General features: G+C 39.0%; 1 protein-coding gene across 1 annotated transcript in view; it reads left to right on the forward strand.

Moving 5' to 3' along the window:
• The window catches only part of LOC140236126 (sodium- and chloride-dependent GABA transporter 2-like), a 57,428-nt gene extending 46,254 nt beyond the window's left edge, over positions 1-11,174 (forward strand). The window contains 4 exon segments of the mRNA XM_072316102.1: positions 2,981-3,083; positions 3,552-3,664; positions 4,720-4,893; positions 5,376-11,174. Of these exon segments, the coding sequence (XP_072172203.1) occupies positions 2,981-3,083; positions 3,552-3,664; positions 4,720-4,893; positions 5,376-5,573 (588 nt within the window). The 3' untranslated portion in view covers positions 5,574-11,174.
• Positions 11,175-21,336: the final 10,162 nt, after the last annotated feature.

Raw genomic sequence — 21,336 nt, forward strand, 5'->3', positions numbered from 1 at the left:
TGTATGGACGAAGTGGGCACAGAATGTTGGTTTATACGTAGACACAATGCTTAGTATAGCATCTACATAACTGTGTGCGCTCAAGCATTGATACATGCCCCCAAATAAGTGGTCCAGTGCAAAAGTAGATGCTGTTGATCTCAACTCAACTACCCTCCATTCTGAAGAAAGAGTCATCCATAATCCTCCATCGTCAAAATGCAAGAAAAAATTGCTGCAAGTACATGTAAATAGCGATTCACTGTTAAAAACTAACAAAAACAAGCAAACAAAATATACAGTGTATTATGAGGGAGAGGCTTATGCAGGGAGTCCTAGACCAAGGGGGTTGGAAAGGGGTGGAATGTGGACCTGGTGAGGAAATGTTATGATTGGAGACCGGTTGTAACTTTACATTTGCCATCTGTCAGTACCTCTGTGTGCTTTACTGCCAATAGAGACTAATCAAGAGTTTTTTTCTGTGCATTTTTAACCTCGTTGAGAATAGAATCAGGAAATGGGGTATTGTTTTGATGTAGGGGAAGCCAAAGAGGGAACCATGATCCAAAGCCATGCAATTATGTCACAATGCCGACATCCAGTGCCCACTGTGTCTGTGTGTGAGAAGTACGGGTTTGGGTCAGAGGTGATGTTATTACATGACTTCTGGGAGTGGTTGGAACATTGGCCATATAGGGCCGCATATGTTATATATGAATATTGACTGAATAGGTGGAGAGAACAGTTCAGAGAACTTTGGATTTCTGTAGGCTGCTGATGAGTGATATCCACACGTGAAAGCTTAAGAGAAGTCAAAAACATTATGAAAGAGCAGTGAACTACATGCTATGTATGGTCTTCATGCTACAGTCTGGAAAATTGATGCCAGTGACTGATATTTTCAGTTATATCTGCATTGATAGTGTAAATTACAATGAGATGTTGAGTACGTTTCATCATATCTGTTCCTGTGGGATGTCAGAATGTTCTCTTTTACCTGCTCTTATTGCTGCAGAGAAATCAGATACTTAAGAGATAATGATGCAGTCTTTCAGAGAGTGAATGATTATTGATCAACCTCAAAAAGAAAGGGAGAATGAACAGAAGTATCCATTATATCAGTGAGCTTCCATGGTTTTAATCCTATGCAACCTGGCAACAGCGATGTTAGTCAGATCTGAGCTTAACCAACCAGGCATAGAATCATGTTGGCAGTATTGTGGTCTAGTAGCTCTTGTGGATTCTGCACTGCATTTTGAATAACAAGGTCAATGGTTCAAGCCCTGTCACAACACTTGTGCTTTCCGGTTGGCTAGCCCACTATGTCCACAATCAGGTACTGAAATTAAATATAGCATATCAGACAATGGCAACCTGCATGGCTAGAGTGCTACCCAGAGGCTGAAGTGCTTGTGATGTGGATGCCGGCTTGATTCCATTGACCAAGGTAACATATGTGACCCGCGACAACGGTTTCAGGCAAAAGTCGCAAGAGCAAATTTCCTCCTAGGTGGGGTACAAAGATCTTTACCATTATTTTTGTCGATTCGGGTTTTTTTGCAGAAATCGAATCTTTGATATGTTTTCTACATCTACACTAAATTTCATAGCATAAGACTACGTTTTTCCTATCGAAAATGGAATTTTAAGCACCCTATGTTGGATCGCACTCGTCAGTTTCGAGCTTCTTTCGAACACCGCGCCAATATCCCCAGCGTTGCTACGGCGCAAGGTCTCGCATGCGATTGGCTGGTGCGTCACACACATTTACATAATTCGGCTTTCGGAGACACCAGTTGCAGTGTTTGGGGAATGCTTTGTCCACGCATGCATGATTACATGCTCCATTGTTCTCGCTCTGTAGTGCGTGCTCTTCGTTTGGCTTTCTATCCAAACTATTCTACCGCAATGTTTGACAACGTAAGTGAAGCAAATATCATTTAGCACGACATAATCGTGTGAAAAGAAAAAACGATAGTCTACTTGTACATGTAGTAAAAATTATGACAGCAGACTGACTCAAGGGAAGGTAGATGAGAGGAAAGGAGAGGTCACATGAAACCAGTTATATTCAAATACTACACATCAAGATCGCACGAAACTAACGAGTCGTGTTTGTTTGTTTGTTTTAATACTGTATAATTAACACCACCGAACAAGGCAACATATGCACGGCTTGTAAAAGCAAAACACACGGGAAGCGTGACCTTTGCCAGCACTGGCATTTTTCTGCCTACAAAAGGGTCGCCAATGATAAAGTCAAATCAACAACAATGAAAACGCAATTTGTAAATGTGTGGATTCGCCACCAGCTCCTGTTACATGCACATGGTCATGGCGTGTGGATGCCATTGCGTAATGCGTGCGCCCATACACATGTACACCATACGTGCAATTATCGTATCCGCCATATTGAAAGACGTAATGGTAAAACAAACCCGAGCGAACCGCATTGTTTTTCGGCTCCATACGCTGAGCTCCTAGGAAGGGTGCCCGGGAAATTTGACTCTCTCAGTGAGCCAATCAGAAGGCGATGTGGTTGCTAGAGGCGGAGCTTAACATTGATTGGCACCATCGTACGGATGGGTGATTCTCACCACGCATCGCCGCTCGGACATTGCTTTGAGAAAGAGGTGAATCTTCAAAGCCCGTTTTCTCGCAATTTTTTCAGGCTAACAACTTAAAAAGTGCATTTTATTTCGCTTTCCATGCTCACTTATGGTGCCAAAGAATGCAAGTGTTTTATATCAATGCAAAGCTTAGGAAATGGGCAATGTGATTCAATGAAAAAATGAATTTTCAAAATGCCCGACTCTTGCCTGAAACCGTTGTCGCCGGTCACATATTGCCAAAGCTTGGCTCTGAGCACCAGGAACATGACGGCATAATGCTGCCCCAAAATGGCTGTAGTTATGTTAGCAATCCCAGTGATGAAGTCTTCAGAACAGTTGTTTTCATATCCACATTGATAGTTTTCCCTTCTGTCTTCCCCCACATGCAGGGAGGGATGTATGTGTTCCAGCTGTTTGATGCCTACTCCGCCAGCGGCAGTGCCCTGCTATTTGTCTCGTTCTTCGAGAGCATGGCTATAGGCTGGGTGTATGGTAAGTCTGGGGGGTACACAGCCCTTTTCTCCACATGTTTCAAATACCTAGGAATCTGGGAATATCCACTGCCTGCTAAAAATTATATCAGAATGTTATTAAAATAAACTTCATGTTGTCATGTAGCGCCATGTAACTCTCCAATCTAATTTGTGCAAGGCTGTGGGCAAAATCAGGCATTGTTCACTCAGATTTCAATCTTTGGTAAAGTTCCATCATAAACTAAGTTCTCACTTTGTTGCATTATTCTGAGAATTTGGAAATAAAGGAAATGAAATGAACTTGGGTCTTTACTTTCAGATTTTGAAAGACATGAATTTGAATAGCCATCTTTTGTGACTGAAATATCCTCAACAGAGTCCATGATTTATTGTATGATTGCTAACATTGAAGATATCCAGTTCAATGTGAAGTGATTCTCTTCACTAAAGATTCTCTTTATCCATTTCGTGTGTCGCCTATTTGCAGGAGCGGATAGGTTCCTGAGAGACTTTAAGACGATGTGTGACTTCAAGGGTCTGCTCCTGTGCGGCCAGTACCTGAGGTTGACCTGGATGGTCACTACTCCCTGCTTCTCCATAGTAAGAGCATTGCCATGCTGACAGCTACTTATCAAGCTGTTTTTGATTTCTTTAGTGTTACCACTACTTTCTCTTGAGGGATGGGTGCATGGGGTGGGGGTGTATGAGGGTGAGGGTAGGGGTGAGGGAAGTTTATAAAGTGAAAGAGGAGACTGGAAAGACAAACTACGAAGCTTCCGAGAGGATCACGCAGCGCAATTTTTGTTAAAGATAACTTCCCAAACTGGTATTGCGTGCATTAAAGGCTGCCTGGCTTGTGAGCATTGTCTGTTCGTTCATGTCAGTTTTACAGTTTACACTCATGTCAGTTTAGTTTACAAGGTCTGACTTGACAGTAGTATCATGTGTATTTTGCACCCAATGAATGACAGACATCTATGTTTGTGACAAGCCATAGAAGGAGTGCTGTAAGAATCAGAATTCCATTGTCTTTGTAGCCCTACGCTCTCATGAACTTTGAATCATGAAGGAAGATATAGTGGCAGTTTCCTCAAGTAAGCTGTAAAAAATGTTCTTATGCATGTATATTTTTGTTGTTGTTCTTACCTGCATCTGTAGCTAAAGTTATATTGGATTGCTCTTGTCCTCTATAAAAGAAATGATGAGAATTCCATTTCAGCTACTAGTTTTTATAATTTTGAGTTTAGCATTTTTGTCAAATTTTAACCCTAAAAGGGCCGGGGGGGGGGGGGGGGGGGGGGGGGGGGGCGGGGGGGGGGGGCGGGGGGGGGGGGGGCGGGGGGGGGGGCAAAACAAAACAAAATGAAGTATGAACAAAATGATGTGTGATAATATCATATCTGCTTGACCGTGCCGTTCGCTGACTTTTTACTTTCAAGTCTCACACATCTTTTGACAGCATTTTCGCGAAAATCTTGCATACTGTTATGACGCTGCACGACCTTTTATACAGGGTTGAATCAACCCTCCCCCGGCCACAGAACACCCCAAAAAAGCCTGGCCTGGTTATTATAGGGTTAAGACAAGATGAAAATAACTGAAAATTTATTGTCCTACACCTGCTTACAGAGTACTCCTCTTTTTGTCCGATTTAGGCCATCTTCATCTTCAGCCTGGTGAAGTACAGCCCGCTGACGTACAATGAGACGTATGTGTACCCCGAATGGGGCTATGCGATCGGCTGGCTCATGGCTCTGTCTTCTATGATCTGCCCTCCATCCTACTTCTGCTTCCAGCTCTTCTTCAACAGCACTGGTTCCCTGAAAGAGGTGTGTTTATTGTGCCCCATCTTTTAACTTTTTAATCCTTTCAAGGCCATTTAAGTATGATGCTTCTTGTAAAATTGATATAGGTGTGTATCTATCTGGGAGCATTATTTCCAAAAGTGAACAGATTGTAGACATGGCTGATTTTCATAATTGATAAAAAAAAAAAAAATGACTTGCAAATCAGACAAATCAGGTAGTTTGGAGATGGTCAATCCTTTTTCTTATCAGTACACAGTTGTCCTCCAGTGTGGTAATGAAAAACAACAGACTTTTTATAAGAGATATTTTACTTCACATTGAGGCTTTACTGTTGGTTCAAGTTTTAGAGTATGAATACCATTTGTGGGCTTTGTATTTCTGTGTGTTCATTGTAAGATCAAAATGAGCATAAAATTATTGCAGAGTATATCACCACAGATATTTTTGAAATACCATCCATGCCCCTCTGTCATTCCATTTTCTCCTGTCCATTCCCGATGCAGCGCTGGACGGTCCTGACCACCCCCAAACTGACCCACCTGAGGAGCAATGAGGGGACCAAGGACAAGCCGAACATGGAGCTGACCAAGGTGATGGAGGACAAGAATGGAACCAACGGGCTCCCGCCCCCGTCGTACATCGAGGTCTCGGAAACCAACGGCGGTGCGAAGACCGAGGACGTGAGCGTGAGAATGCAGTAGACCCCCCCACTGCAAGAGGCGGATGTGCGACAGCGATGATACCTTGCACTTTTTTATTACTAAGAGAGCTTACTACGGGATCCATGGGCATCACTCCAGACTGTGTTAGAGGGCCTACCCAGCATCTTTAGTAAAGGGACCACACCCAATGGCGTCCACTTGCAATGCTGCACCTCCTCATTCTGCTCTGCTGCACTCCGCTCTAGTTCTTTGCATTTTGGTTCCATTGCACGGCGAATCATTTGCTATGCCTCTGAGATGTTTAGGGAATTCAATGTAGCCATTCTCAGAGGAAGGAGAGGTGGGTTTGGTCAGTGGATGCAGTGTGCTGAAAATGATGGTCTAATTTCAGGCAAAGGGGTGATGCCTGGGGCACTCAATGAATTATGAAAGAAGAATAAAGTTAGAGGCCAGAATTCATTCGTCAAAGCTTACTACGTAGCAGTAGTTGTATGGTGCTAAGTGTGATATCAAACAGCTACACAATGGATAAGAAGGCAGATACACAGGTAATGCCATAATCAACAACTTAAATACTATATCATATATAGAGCTGGCCAGGTTCGATGCTACGGCTGACGGTTCTCTTTTTCCTTTCATTGTTTTTCATATGTGTGATCAGAATCAAGGGAAAAATGCCATTTCAACAACCTCACCGAGGTGAGTGGAATGTGTCAAAGCGTCTTCAAGACAAAAGCCTGAATTCATATGAACAAGCCCTAGTTGAAGGGCTTTGTTGTTTTTGTTTAACAGAGAAGATGAAAGGTGATCACAAGGACTTAACTGCAAATTAGGGAGAGGGTTAAATTTTGTGATGCACAAAACTTCTTTCAGCCATTTTCATTTCTTCTCACAAACTCTTTACAGCACTTGGGCATCACTGCATATCTGTCCACAGAAACAATCCACCTATCTCATTTCTGTAGGGGAAAGACACAATGCTGTGCAATTTTTGCTGTGGAATGCAATTTCATAGCAAGATAAGATAAGTATTTGGTCTTTCACGGGCAGTAGAACTAACCTAATGAAGCAGAATCATGAATTTTGAACTGTGATGCAAACTTAAGGTATATCATTGAGGAAGTCGGTGTATCACCGTAAGGACAATAATGTAAGTGATGAAAATTGCTAACTTTTGTGTGATTATCTACCTTTCTCGAGTCTTGTAGCCCTTTGTGACAATGATGTATATTTGCAATTACTAAATTAAATCAAACGTAAGAAACTATAAGAAGATGGAAATATATGCATACTCTGCTGTCTCCGAGTAGAAGTAAAGAGCAAAATGAGCTGATTGTGTGTGTGTTTGATTGATCTTAATTTAGTTGAGTTCAACTGAAATATGGCTTAATTTCACACTGACTGTAAAGAGTACACAGATATTTGAGGAGGAGGTATGAATGCCAAGTTGTATATTTGTTGATAGAATGCTTATTTTATTTTTGTCCTGCAAGTATGTGTATAATTGTTGGTAGTGTTATCTGTAGTTGTGTTCATAAAGTAAACATAGAAGACCCAGCAAAACTTGCTCATAATCGAGTACTTCAAACTACTTTTGCATGTTTGCTTTCATTTCCTTCACAGACTTTGTCCATTCTTAGGTCAAAGATTTTGCATTACTGTCAGTTCTGTTATTTTGTTTTAGTTTGGACAGACGTGTTAATTTTTTAGCCTATGTGTAGTTTTTCTTTTTTCTTTTTCAGCAGACCACGTTTTGTAGATTTCTTGATTTAGCGAAAATTGGAGGTGTAGGACTTATTGCTTGTACATGGCTGAGTGTGAGTGACAGCTGGATGTCCTCATGTGAAGATTATTATGTATACAGACTTACTCAAAATGGTCTAATGGCTGAAGTTGCTGTTTTAGTGGAGTGATATGTGATAATCAGATGCAAATTGCCAAAATTCTGGTTTTCCTGCCTGGATGGATGATTTTCGCATTTCTTTCCCCACTTGATTCTTCCAACTTCACCCATCTTGCAACAATGGATGATTCTCGGATGAGTGGTTGTACAGTGGGAATTCCAGGTTAAAGGTCCAAAACAAATCTAAAGGAATTGGCATAGTTAATAGTAGGTGCAGGATGGTGCACATTTCTACTCTTTTGTTCTGTTTCACCACTCTGAGCTCAAGAAAAATTCCCCTGTCTTAAAAAACCCACCCCTTGTTGGAAGCTTCCAGCTTCAACATTGGCTTCATGTGGTACACTCTTCTCCTGACAATTGAAGATTGGATATTTCTGCTTGACTAAAGATGACATAACTGTTTCCATTAAAACATGTCGAACACAGAAAAAAAAAATGCAGTTTATAAAAGACACTCTTAAAAAAAAAAAAAAAAAAAAATCCTCTGAAAGTCGGAAGTGTTTTCATAACCTTAATCACTTCTGAAAAACATCCAAAACTCCGCCTCCCTCTCCCTTGGTAATCTGTCCATTTATTTTTTCCACACTTTGTACATAAACATGCTATCATTCCAGGTGATATATATTTTGTTGAGTGTCAAATTTGCATTATGAGTCTGCTGCTTTTTTATTTATTTTTTCTTTTTCTTTTTTTCAGATTGAGCAATATTACAGTAAGTTGTAGAGGTAAGAATGTGTACAGTTAGTGTTCGCCGGTTGAAGTTATTATCACAATGTGATGGTCAAAGGTAATCACTGTATGATAGTGAATGGGTCAGGTTTATGGGAGAAACATTAAATTGTTGATGACTTTTGTTTTGGTGAATTTATATATATAACTATGATGCATATCTAAATATAATTTGCATAACCTGTACTTCCAATTTGTTTCCATAGATGACATTAGTTTTGAACAATCAGAGTTGATTAGGATTTTAAACCACCTAAATTTTTAGTGCCACCCCCTTCTGGGTGCTAGAGGCATTGTTTTTTTTTTCCCATTTTTTGTTTTTGTTTTGTACTTTACTTCAAACATATTTTACAGAGTGCATGCATTTGAGTCTCTTGTCAGCATTGCATACAACATGACTGGAATACCGAGACCAATGCAATTTATCACAGTACAGCTGTTTTGTACAATGAGATGCGATGGTTGTAAAACTTAAAATCTGTCTGTGTATGTGTGTGATTGGCGTCAGGACTGGATTGTGTCTGAAGTCTCTCATGCATATTCAGTAGAGGTAGGCATGTGAGGGCATGCATATGCGTGTGTAAAGTCTAAAACAGAGTAGCAAAAGCTGTGTGGAGTCCATGGTCGAAATCTGTAGTCTTTCTATTTACAGAGTGCAATGAATGGACAAAAGGTTGCAATGTACTCGGCATCTGACCACTATTACGGATTCTGTACCCACAATGTTTAAACTGTAACTTGGTTATCTCAGTAGAGGAAGAAAAAGGCCCATTTCCAATACACCAGTCTGGTTTACCCCGCAGGATGTGTCAGAGCAAGGATAACATTAGCGTCAACAGGTTTGTTTTGTAGCTGACAAAACATCACAGCCTGGGACAAAGTCACAGAGAAATCAACTCTTTGAGGTCACATGAGGACTGAAGTCTCATGGAAATTATACAGACCTTGTAGATTACATTTGCAATGTCACCAATTGTTGTAAAGCAAAAGAAGGAAGGAAAAAAAAAGGTTTGAAGGCATCTAGTCTTCATTCTGCATTGCAAGATGTTAGTTGAGATATGCCAAACGTAGACACTCCACGAATAACAAAGGAAGGTGTTTTTTTGTGTGTCTCTCTCATTATGTTCTCAGCATGAGCCCCTTTTTCATATGTTACAGCCATATATGAAAGTACAACTCTTTTAATCAAGACAGAATTGAGTATTGAGTACAAGAGTATACACACATAATGTATATATATAGTTTTGTTGAGACACCACTGCTGTTGCATAGAAAGTTGAAGTGGCAAAAAAGAAAAAAAAAATCAAATGAAAGTGATTGGATAATTTTGCAAATGAGCTGCTGTGGTGGTGACAGAAGGTATAGTTGCAATCATGATTTATCTCCGAGTGCCATGTTTCCATTTCCATGCCGGGGGTGGCAGCACAACAGAAGTCCATCCAAAACCGAGCAGGTTTTACTGCTTGCTATACAGAGCAAAAATCAAATCTTGGGAAACACACTATTTTTCTATGTAGTGCCAGATATCTTAGTGTCATGTATCGTAACATTACTTTATAAGAGTTCATATACCAAGAGAAAAAAAAGAGAAATTGGCAAAAAAAAAAAAAAAAAAAATGTTTGTTCATGTGTGTGGAAACTGTACATTTAGATTTATATGGGTTTTCATGATTCTACTACCGAGTATGGTGCCATTTTTGCAAAAAAACACAATTTATGAATTCACCTGAAAAACTACTTGTACTGGAAAAGTTGATTGCCCCTAAAAAATTTTTGCATTTTGCGAAACATCGAAATAATACTGCTGCTCACATTATTTTGTGTTCAGAATTTGTTATTTTATTTTTGGGCCTTTGCAGACTATTTTTGTGTAAATCACAGCATCACAAGAAGTAAACCAGGTACTTTCTCCAAAATATTGAGGAGCAGCATGCTAAAGCAGTTGATATACACGTATTGCTCTTATCAATCAATATGCTATGGATTTCTTTTCTCTTTGTGGCAAACTGAAAACATATGATTAAGATGATTTGCAGCAGTGATTTTTTTTTCCTTTCCGTGGCTATCCACCTCTGTGCATCTGTGCATAAATTTCTGTTTCAAGATGAAAAATGTCTTGTTCTCGGGCTCCATGCCATGTACAAACTGGGTTAAATTCTCACACTCAACTAAGTAATTTGACAACTGTCGTGTTGAAGGTATTTGATAAGTCTTTTTAGAATTACTCTACATGCAGAATTCGCTAAATTCCAAATGTTTGTCAAATAAACATATGGGTTATTAATTTCTGTGAAGAAGCACTGGTACTTAATGTCATCCTTTCCAAAATGATTGCAGCAAGTATAGCTATAGGAGAAATTACTCAAGTAATCAAGTAATGTAACATTTTGAGGGAAAAAAAAATAAAAAGAAAGAGCATACTGCAAAATGTAAAGAAAATTCTTCATTGATTGTTCTGATAGCAAATGTAATGGAATTCTGGTTGATGTATGATATATAATAAATGTGCTAGATGATTATTGTCCCATTTGAGACTTGTTGGCAATAACAGGCAGTTGTAATATATATATGTCCAGGTATTGTGTGCTGTTTTGGTGGTCCGCCACGGAGGGTGAAATGCAGACTTTATTTCACATGTATGTATATTGCGCTTCTTTGTAAAATACAGGAAATATGTGTCTCAAGAGATAAGAAACAAAGCAGAACTATGAAAACACAATAATAAACATCGGCTCCTCTGACTTGTCGACAAGACTTCAGATTTGGGAGCAAATGTTGCTTTGATTTTAAAGACTATGCTCCATCATGTTCATTAACTCTTTTAGTTTGTCATCTGAATGATATACCCATTCAGCATAGTAATTTGTGGTCTGTTGTGTCTGGTCATTGACTGGGTCATTTGAAGCATTATGTTATTTTTTTTTTTTTTTTCAAGCTTGTGAAGTATAGTGAATGTCTTGCATCATTCATCATAAATAAAAGGGTCTCGGACTTTAAACTGATATGCAAGGAGAGTTCCAATGCGTTGAGTCGCTTCATTTTTGTGTACCTGACATTTCAGAGTCGTGCTTTGAATGATAGCTTTATAGCCCATGTGATGATAGAATGAAAACAGTAATAATGAAAAGAGTGAGCAGTTACTGTCGTGTGCCAAGTTGGACAAGCGATAAACTTATGACCACCTTATCTAAAAAATCAGTGTTGTGTCATCCACTAAAGATGACATTTTTTCAGCATATCATATGGTAGAGCTATTTGGGTTGTGCAACTAATACTTGCTTTGGGACTTCTTTATTTAATTTTGTACCTTAATATAAAATGAAGGAAAAGAGAAAGGAAGGGAACAACCAGTAATGACCCATATCCACAGATTGGCTGGATATCATGTTCCGACAGAGGAAGTCGTGTACCTTCATTACACATTCCAGGAAAGTAATTTGTGTGTGAGGGCAAAGTGAACGATGAACCTTGGCAAGAGATGCATATTCCAAGATACAGTTACAGACCTGTTCGGTTTGGGCCCCGTTTTATTATTTTTTTCTTCTTCTTCTTTCAATGTTCAGCAAGTCCACCTTCATATACATGTGGATTGAGTGAATGCAGCAATATTAATAGAACACATCAGTGAAAGTTTGGGGGAAATTGGACAATCCGTTCAAAAGTTATGATTTTTAAAGTATCTGCACAGTTACTGCTGGATGAGAAGACTACTTGAGATGTCACGTGCGTACAATGATATAAGGAAAATATAAAGAGAATTTCACAAAATATCACTTGTCGAAAAAAGTGCACATTTCCTCGACTCGTCACTGACGTATGTTAAGGGTGATATTATTCCCCTTACCTTCTTTAAGAGGGAAGTCGAGTATTTTTTTTAATTATGCGAGAAAAGTAAAAATATCTTGAATTTTCTTTGTATTTTATATTATATAATTATAGCCCCCCAGTCATAGCTGACATGTTATAGTGTTTTACAGCGTAAAGGAAACCAAAACCCAAGAGAATTGTGGATTGAGTGAAAGCAGCAACTTTAGTAGAACACATCGGTAAAAGTTTGAGGAAAATTGGACAATTGATGCAAAAGTTAAGAATTTTTTAAGTTTTGGTGTTGGAACCACTGGATGAGGAGACTACTACATGTTATGACTTGTGTGGACAACAATATGAAGAAAATATAAAGGGAATTCCACAAAATTTTGTTTTTTCATGAAAATTTCACATTCCATGACTTGATACATATCTGTCAAGGGTAGTAATTAATCCCCCTGCTTTTTGAAAGCATTTAGTCAAGTGATCTTTCATTATGCTAGAAAAAGTGAAAGCACTAATATAAAATATACCTGACATTATGATAGAGATCAAAACAAATGGGCAAATTGCTCAGAAAGATGGTGGTGTCAGACTCTGATCATCAAAGGCACAAATGCACCTGTGGAATTCTTTTGTGCATCAATGGAATGCTGAACAGCTGTTTGAAATAAAGGCACTTGAAACTTCATTTCTTCAGCCTCCCTGATGACATAATGCAATGTGTTACATCCAGGTGGTCACACATTTTTTTTTTTTTTGCTAGCATTGTTCGAGTCAATTTCATCATTTGTTATTCAAAAACATTCTGTTTAGGGTACTTTCCTGTGCTACCGAAAGGAAGCAGGCATATGTTTGTGTGTGTGTGTGTGTGTGTGTTGTTTGTGTATGCCTGCAAGACTGCATGTTTCAATGCCTTTGCACCTGGCCAATATCACGACTGTGTGGTACATGTATATGCCTAAACCGGGAACCCAACTGGGCTGTGGGAACATATACCATGGACCTGCTGTGCTGCGATAATTAGCATTTGGTACCAGAAGTGGGGATCTAGGGGTCCACATAAAGTACATACCTGGCAGTAGTACAATATATAGATGATGACTGGGGGGGGGGGGGGGGGGGGGGGGAAGGGAACATACCAAATGTTCCACCCAAAGGTTTGAAATGCTATTGAGGGACTTACAGCCTCCCGAAATAGCATTTCAAACCCTGAGGGTGGAACGTTTGGTACATGTTCCCGACAACAAAAGTCATCATCTGTTATATTTATGGGTTAGTCAAATACCAAGCCACGTTCGCAACATCAACCACCAGCACAACGCACTCAATCGCTCGGGCAGAGCCAAATTCACTGTGCGCGGGTCCTTCAAATCACACTTTCGTACACATTACAATAATCAGTCATCTGCTTTGTCACATTGTATGGAATAGGCAAATTTATCCTATCGATTGCATGAAAAACATGATCATTCAATCGTTTGGTATCGTTTCTAATTTGTTATGTGAAAATGTTTTCCCATGGGAGAACATTACAAAAATGTTCTGCCCATGGGCGAACATAACCAATGTGCCTCCATCACGTGACTGTGTTTAGCCAATCACTAACCGGTATTTGACTAACCCATTTAATATTGTACAATGTAGGTCTGCATGACTGCATAGCTGAATTACCTTTGGCAAGGCTTGAAACTAACTTTTTTTTTCTTGATGACTCATTTAGGCAACCAAAATTATATATATATATTGTATGTGTGTGTGTGTGCGTGTGTGTTTTTTATTTTTTGGCGTAACAATGAAATTTAGTGGTCAGAAAATATGTCAAAAAAAAAACCCTTTAAATATAAAACACCTTAATAAAAAATTAAATATTCTAAAATCTTAATTATGTGAAAAGTGGCAGTTATACCATGGCTATATTATTCACTAAATCTTAACATATCAAATAATGAAATGAGGCATAAACAAGATTTTTTTCAATGATAAGACACAATCATGGAATGATTATATTCAAAATAGGGGCATACCTACTTCTATCTTTTAGATAGGTAAAATCTAGTCATGAAACTTGGCTGTGAGAAAAATATAGTTTGGCCAAATTTGGCTATAAAATAGTCTTGAGATTAGCTGTGAAGACTAGTGGCGATCTAGCAACCCTTGGTGGGGCATACAGCTGAAATGCACACAGGTACTGAGCAGAGAGTTATTCTTCCCTTTTGGAAAGAGAAAAATAATATAAAAACAGTGTACACACTCCAAACTTTTGGGCCCAAACCATATCATTTCCTTAATGATAGTGGCTAGACATCCGTTTCTGCTGGCCCCAGGCCCCCAGGAATGTTGAGCCTTGTCTCTGGTATTTACATTATATACAAGTCATAGCAAACTCATTTGTGGACAAGCACACATAGGATTGTGTCTGAATGCCTTGCTTTTTCTCCACATATTTCTCCCCGTTATGTGTGTGTGTGTGTGTGTGTGTGTGTGTGTGTGTGTGTGTGTGTGTGTGGGCACTTACCCATGGTGTAAAATGAGGACACACATACGAACTTTACATTTAAACTGAGGACACAGAGAACCGGGGACGTCCAGTATGCACGCAAATTATTCCAAATGGTCTACTTTTGCATGCTTTTGCATACTTTTGCATGTAGGGGTCACGTTTGTAGGTCCTCGATTAGCATTATTGTAATAAGTCCTCGGTTGGATGGTAATATACGAATGAGTCCTCGGTTGACAAGAGTCCTCCTGACACATAGGTCCTCGGTTATGTGGTTAAGTTCTTATGGGTAAAACAGGTCCTCGGTTTCCACCATAGATGCAAATGTGTGTGTGTGTGTGTGTGTGTATGCATATCATAGAACAAAAAAAAGTGGGTATGTGTGTGACTTAACTTAGATTATTATTAAAATGTCTGAACATATTTTGACCCTCACAACAATGATCTACCATGCACTTTCACACATTTCAATTCTTTCAGTTCCAGTTTGCAGGCATGAGTTGTTGCTTTACATCAGGTACAAGCTATCTGGTTGCTAGGAACATGGACTACAATGAAGCAGGCTCATACTTGGAAAAAATTGTGTTACAAAATTAATACTCTGAATACCATGTCATAGAAGACTACTCCATGGCAGCCACTCAGTTATCCAGTACAAATGAATGCATACAAACTTTGATATACACACCATTTTCATACAAAAATTATCATTTTATTTCCCAATTGCACATGTCCATTAATATTACAATCATAGGTCTGCCCTTCAAATGGGGATTACAGATGAAATTTTGACTCTACATGTAAGCACCTTTCACACATTGAAGAGCAAAATCAAATAGAGTTTACACAAACAAAAAATATGATATGTCACTTCAAAGAAAAATGACTCCCATGTACCTGGTGCATATGCATTACAACATTTTTTGTGATGCATCTAAAAAGGATACAGACAAATTTCTTTGATTTCTGTTGTATAACCAACATCTGGTCAACAAACGTTCAGAGACTAATTTGTGATTAGGTTGACCAACCACAGAGACTCCAACCCCAAGCACCTTCTGATCTGAAGATTATCCCGCCTGAAACCCCCAGCAAACGGGGGACTCCAACTTGATGTGTGCGAAGTTCCTTGTGGCCGGGGTCCAGCTCTAGGGTTCTAGATGTTATCTCATGTTATCTAAGGCTTATTTTTCAACATACGATGACACTAAGTAAGAAATCATTTCAAACGGGAGAAATTAAACCTCAAGGGGGAGAACAGGAGATTTTGCAAAAATGGGCTGTTGGCGGGAGATCTCCCGTCGAAAGCGGGATAGTTGGAGTCTCTACAACCAGGCGATACAAACATTTTGTCCTCTGATTTTGACCTTTTGTTCTTTATTCTTAAAAGGTTAAATCTTATCAATGTCACCTACAGTAATCACTCTCATTCAAATGTCCACTTCCTAAAATTCTTTTATCAATATTCATTAAAACTATGATGGCCAAGGTAATTGCTACAAAGCTTAATAAGGTTATTAAGAAGTTGGAAGAAAAAAAGGAGAAAAGAGGAACACAGTAAAAGAAAAATATTCAGTGGAACACCACTCTCCAAAATGAGAAGACAAATAGAAAGAGATGCACACAAAAGCACCGCACTGAAACCCTGTCAAATATCCCAGACAATGTTAAAGGAAAGGGAAGCTAAAATAGACATCACATTTTTTTTTTCCCAGTATGATGGCCTGCAGACTGGAAAAGAATTTTATTACATTTGCCAACCATGCGGGCAGCTATCAACCATGCGGCAAAGGCATGAGGTTCATGACATGTGACTATGTCAAGGACAGTACAACAATCACTGCATGAATGCAGACAGATAGAATCCCTTTTGCAATATAAATGCTTTCTGAGAAATGCAAGCGTGGGGGGGGGGGGGGGAGAGGGGTGGTTGATGCTGGTTTGAACATACATGTAAAATACATTCAATTCGACCTTGATGCAATCTCCCTCTGGAGCCCCTCCATGGTACATGCTGTATATCATTCAGCTACATTGTAACTACCTCTCAAGGAGCTCTGAAGCGGAAGAGCCAAGCCCGCTGCTTCCAGGGCAAGGAAAAAGGCCTCATGTTGACTATGACAAACTACAGATGCAACACAGGGGTCTAGGACAATTATCCCCATGGCAATTACTCCACACCCTTCCCCTGACCCTAACCCTAATCCTAACCCTAACCCAAACTCCAAACCCTAAACATAACCCTAACCATAATCTTTACTCCAACCTTATCACTAACCAGTATTTTTTTTTTTTTTTTTTTTTTTTTTGGGGGGGGGGGGGAAATTGCCCTGATACCACAACACAGAAGTTTGCCAAACGTGCTGTTGGAAAAGAAATGCCACATCCCAACAGTGATCTAGTCAAGAAAATATATTCATTAAACCAGGATGACCAAGGAGAATTCTCTGAATTATTGTCTCTGAACTATTGTCTCTGAAGGTAAATACGGCATGTGGTCATGACACTATCCCAGCCAGACTGATAAGATAATTTATTGCTAGACCATTGTCCCACATTTTCAATCTCTCGCTTCTGACAGGAAAAGTTCCAAATTCTTTGAAAGTGATCAACGTAGCACGTATGTTTTAAAAGGTGATTAAAAAAAGAGAATCCTGGAAATTATTGTCCTATATCTGTCCTTCCATTATTTGCAAAGGTTTTAGAAAAAATGGTAAATAATAGATTACGGTACTAAATTTCCTAGACAAGAATGAAAAGTTGTTTAAACATCAATACGGCTTTAGAAAGAAAAGAAGGGTGTGTACAGTTCTGGTTGAGGTGAGGATTTAGCTTTTAACGTTTTGCGAGATATTCAGAAACCACTCTATGAGATGTCAAAGAGCATGCAATTCTAAGGGGTATCAAAAGTTTATTTGTTGAAAATCGGTTTTGAAATGGCCGAGATATCCAAAAACAAGGTGAAACAAAGAGATCCTAATAAAAGGCGTGGCCTGTCGCTTTTTATTATTATCACTTTTTTTTTGTTGATATCTCAGCCATTTGAAAACCAATTTTCATCAAATAAACGTTGAATCCTTCTTGAAATTACATGCTCTTTCAATTTTCATAAGAGGTTTCTCATTATCTCACTTAGGAATGTTATAAACACGAATCCCCACCTCAACCAGTACTGTACAGTCCCTTCAAGCTGACAGATTTCAATTTGTTAGCTGTTAAACAAGGGTACTCTCCGAGTACAAGCCAATACCTTATGGCATACCTTGGGGTCTGTTTTGGGACCAACTCTTTTTCTATTGTATATTAATGATTTACCACATTCAAGTGATTATTTTACTTACAGATTGTTTGCCAATGATTTCAATCTATTTCATACATTTCAAGTCAAAAATTATGAGACAGATTCAGGAGGAATAACCTTAGAATTAAAGAACACACTAGACTGGTGACATGCCAATAAAGTTACTTTAAATTTGTCAAGGACAAATAACATGCTAATTAGAGGACTCAGACAGGCAATCAATGTACACGGAAGAGTTCAAATCATGGATACAGATCTCCATGAAGTAGATGTTACAACTTTAACTGGAGTAGTAGTGCATTCAAATGGACCTCTTCCCAGGAGTCCCTCTACATTCCTGGCTGTACAGGAGCCTTACCACATTCAAGTGATTATTTTACTTACAGATTGTTTGCCAATGATTTCAATCTATTTCATACATTTCAAGTCAAAAATTATGAGACAGATTCAGGAGGAATAACCTTAGCATTAAAGAACATACTAGACTGGTGACATGCCAATAAAGTTACTTTAAATTTGTCAAAGACAAATAACATGCTAATTAGAGGACTCAGACAGGCAATCAATGTACACGGAAGAGTTCAAATCATGGATACAGATCTCCATGAAGTAGATGTTACAACTTTAATTGGAGTAGACATTAATAGACATTTGACGTGGAAAAGTCATATTACCAAAATCATATTGTGCATACGCAGAAAGGTTGGTGTCCTATATCGACTGTGAAACTTTGTACCATGAAACATTTGGATTTTGTTATTGTTATAGATACATGTGCATTGTACTGTCATTTCTGGGCACTTTATTGTTCCGCAGAGGAATATGAAAATAAGGAGTTCGACAAGATGACCGACATCGACCAAACACCTTGTTTGAGAGTCTGGGTATTTTTGGTGGTTATGATGGTTCGTTAGGCCAAGTTGACCTCCGCAACAGTATTAACTGTTGCTTATACTTGTGTTATAACTTAAAATATCTTACATCTGTGGACATTATATTCTACGCTTACTTGAGATATTACGGACAGTTTATGAGCAAGGCAGCAATCTTTATTTCATGTCATTTTTACTAGATGGAAAATGATATTCAATTCAAATTTGAGTGTAAAGAGTGCATTCAAATGGACCTCTTCCCAGGAGTCCCTCTACATTCCTGGCTGTACAGGAGCCTTGGGTCTCGTTACCAAGGTAATCACAGCTCCTCTTTGGAGATGCCTGGAGGACAAGGCAGTCCACATTTGGGACTTTCCTGGCATTTATATCAAAATCCAGGAAGCACTGTAGAAGGGTAATGAATCCCCTCAAGAGCTCATATATGAACATGTGAACTCCTCTAGGTGATATTGATGAAGACCCTGTATTCCACGAGCTCACAGAGCCACATGAGCATGATGGGATGACTGCCACAGTCCTCCAACAAAACATGCTGCCAGCACTCGCAAAAGTGATGACGACCCATACACAGCGCATCTCTCAAGTAAAACCACAGCAGAGGGATTCATCCTCAAGCGATGACAAGCGTAACACGTTCACAGAAAGAGTGTTTGCCTATCGTGACCAACTGATGCCTGCAAGGCCAAATTCTACCATCCTTGCTCATGAAGCCACTATCATGTTTCCCCATAAACAAGACGGAGGAGCGGATGAATACGCTTTCTTCAGAAGGAATAATGCACATCACTAATACTGCTGGAAAGCAATAATGAAAACTGGAAGACACCTTGACCCTTCCTGCAATTTTGCATACCCTCAAAGATAACGATTACCACATCTCTATTTTATATAAAAACTCAATTTTCCCAAGTCCCTCACAACAAAACACCTGTCTTCTTCCTTTATCGAGTTCTTCCAATAGCACCAGTAAAACAATTTCCTAAAAGCTGTCGGTGCCAAATTATATGTAAGCCAATACCTTCAAGCACTGGGTCTAATAAACAAGCTTGTCACAGCTCCTCTGTGGCAAGTCATTAACAAATCAGGCCACATCGTTGAAATGAATGAACATTACACAAACTTGCATGCATGTTTCATCACGTGGGCTGATGACGCGAGTCGACCTGACGAATCGAGTCAGTTCGTGCACAACAAAGCTGTGCTATTTGAAGGGAAACAAAACCCTGATGATCCTATCTTTGTGTCTTTGGTGAAGCAAAATGCAGCACTAGATTTTAAAACAACAACAACAACAACAACAACATTGGCATTGTTCTAGCCAGTGATACGGATAAGGTGGATTATTTACAGTTTAAATAAAATATCATCAATTTTACTATGAAAATCATCAATTCATGAATTGTTTCCGGTTATTCTCATCATAATGATTTGTGGATGGTGGAGTTTTTGACTTCCCTGATATTACACTTACCAGAAGACACAATCACAGTTCTCCTTCAACATAAAATCAAAGTAGGTACCTCTGCATTTGCTTGATTTTATTTTTTAATTTTCAACCTTTTTTAACTACAGACTATCATGAAATAAACTTAGCTTCTTTTTATCTCTCTCGAAAAAATATTGAGGTCTACATAGTATGAATACGGCCCTCATTTTTAATTCCATTTTCAAATGATGTTATAATGTGAATACATATAGCTACTATGCATGGTGATGGAAAGAAGACACTATCTTTTTACTGTCACCCAGATGCAACCATGATATCCTCTTTGAAGAAAAACAAAACCCTGATGATCCAATCTTTGTGTCTTTGGTGAAGCAAAATGACGCACTAGATCACACTTAAATTGTGTTTTTTTTTTAAATGGAATTTTTCCTACCAGTGATATGGATAAGGTGGATTATCTACAGTTTAAATATAAAAATATTATGAATTTTAATATGAAAATCATCCATTCCATGAATTGTTTTCTTTTATACAACGTCCACGTAGATCCTTGTAATTTGATTGGAGGATTGTTGGTGACGTGATATTCAATAAGTATTCCATTCAACGCGCCGTGCAATTTTGGTTCTATTTTTGCGCGCAACTTGTTTCGATTTTTTCGTTCTATTCCACAGTTCGAGAAATTGTACAGTACTGCATGTACTGCGTGTTGCATATTGAGGATCGCATGCAGCTAGCGCAGTGTACGTGTGCGGTACATGCATGCGCATATGTAGGCCTACGTAGTGCTAGTGTACGTGTATGGGCGCTAGCTGTGACCTGTATCTACACTGATTGCACAAGCCAGAAAGAGAATCGCAGTGGATCCACATGTAAGTACAGTATGGCTATATTTTTCATACATATATAGACTTCTAGGCCTACTTAGACCTACCCAACAATCCTCCAACCAAATAACAAACTCGTAAAGACGTTGTATAAAACAAATAGTGTATGGTCTTTACTCGTGCAATGGAACGAGATTTCGCACTCAGTGAAAAATGAGGCGCACTATTCAACTCGGCTTCGCCTCATTGAATAGAGCGCCTCTATCCTTCACCTCGTGCGAAATCTCATACAATTGCACTTGTGACCATTCACTATTTGTATATTATTCTCATTATAATGACTTGTGGATGGTAGAGTTTTTGACTTCCCTATTACATTTACCAGAAGACACAAT

The sequence above is a fragment of the Diadema setosum genome, chromosome 1 (genome assembly GCF_964275005.1).
Source record: "Diadema setosum chromosome 1, eeDiaSeto1, whole genome shotgun sequence".
NCBI lineage: Eukaryota > Metazoa > Echinodermata > Echinoidea > Diadematoida > Diadematidae > Diadema > Diadema setosum.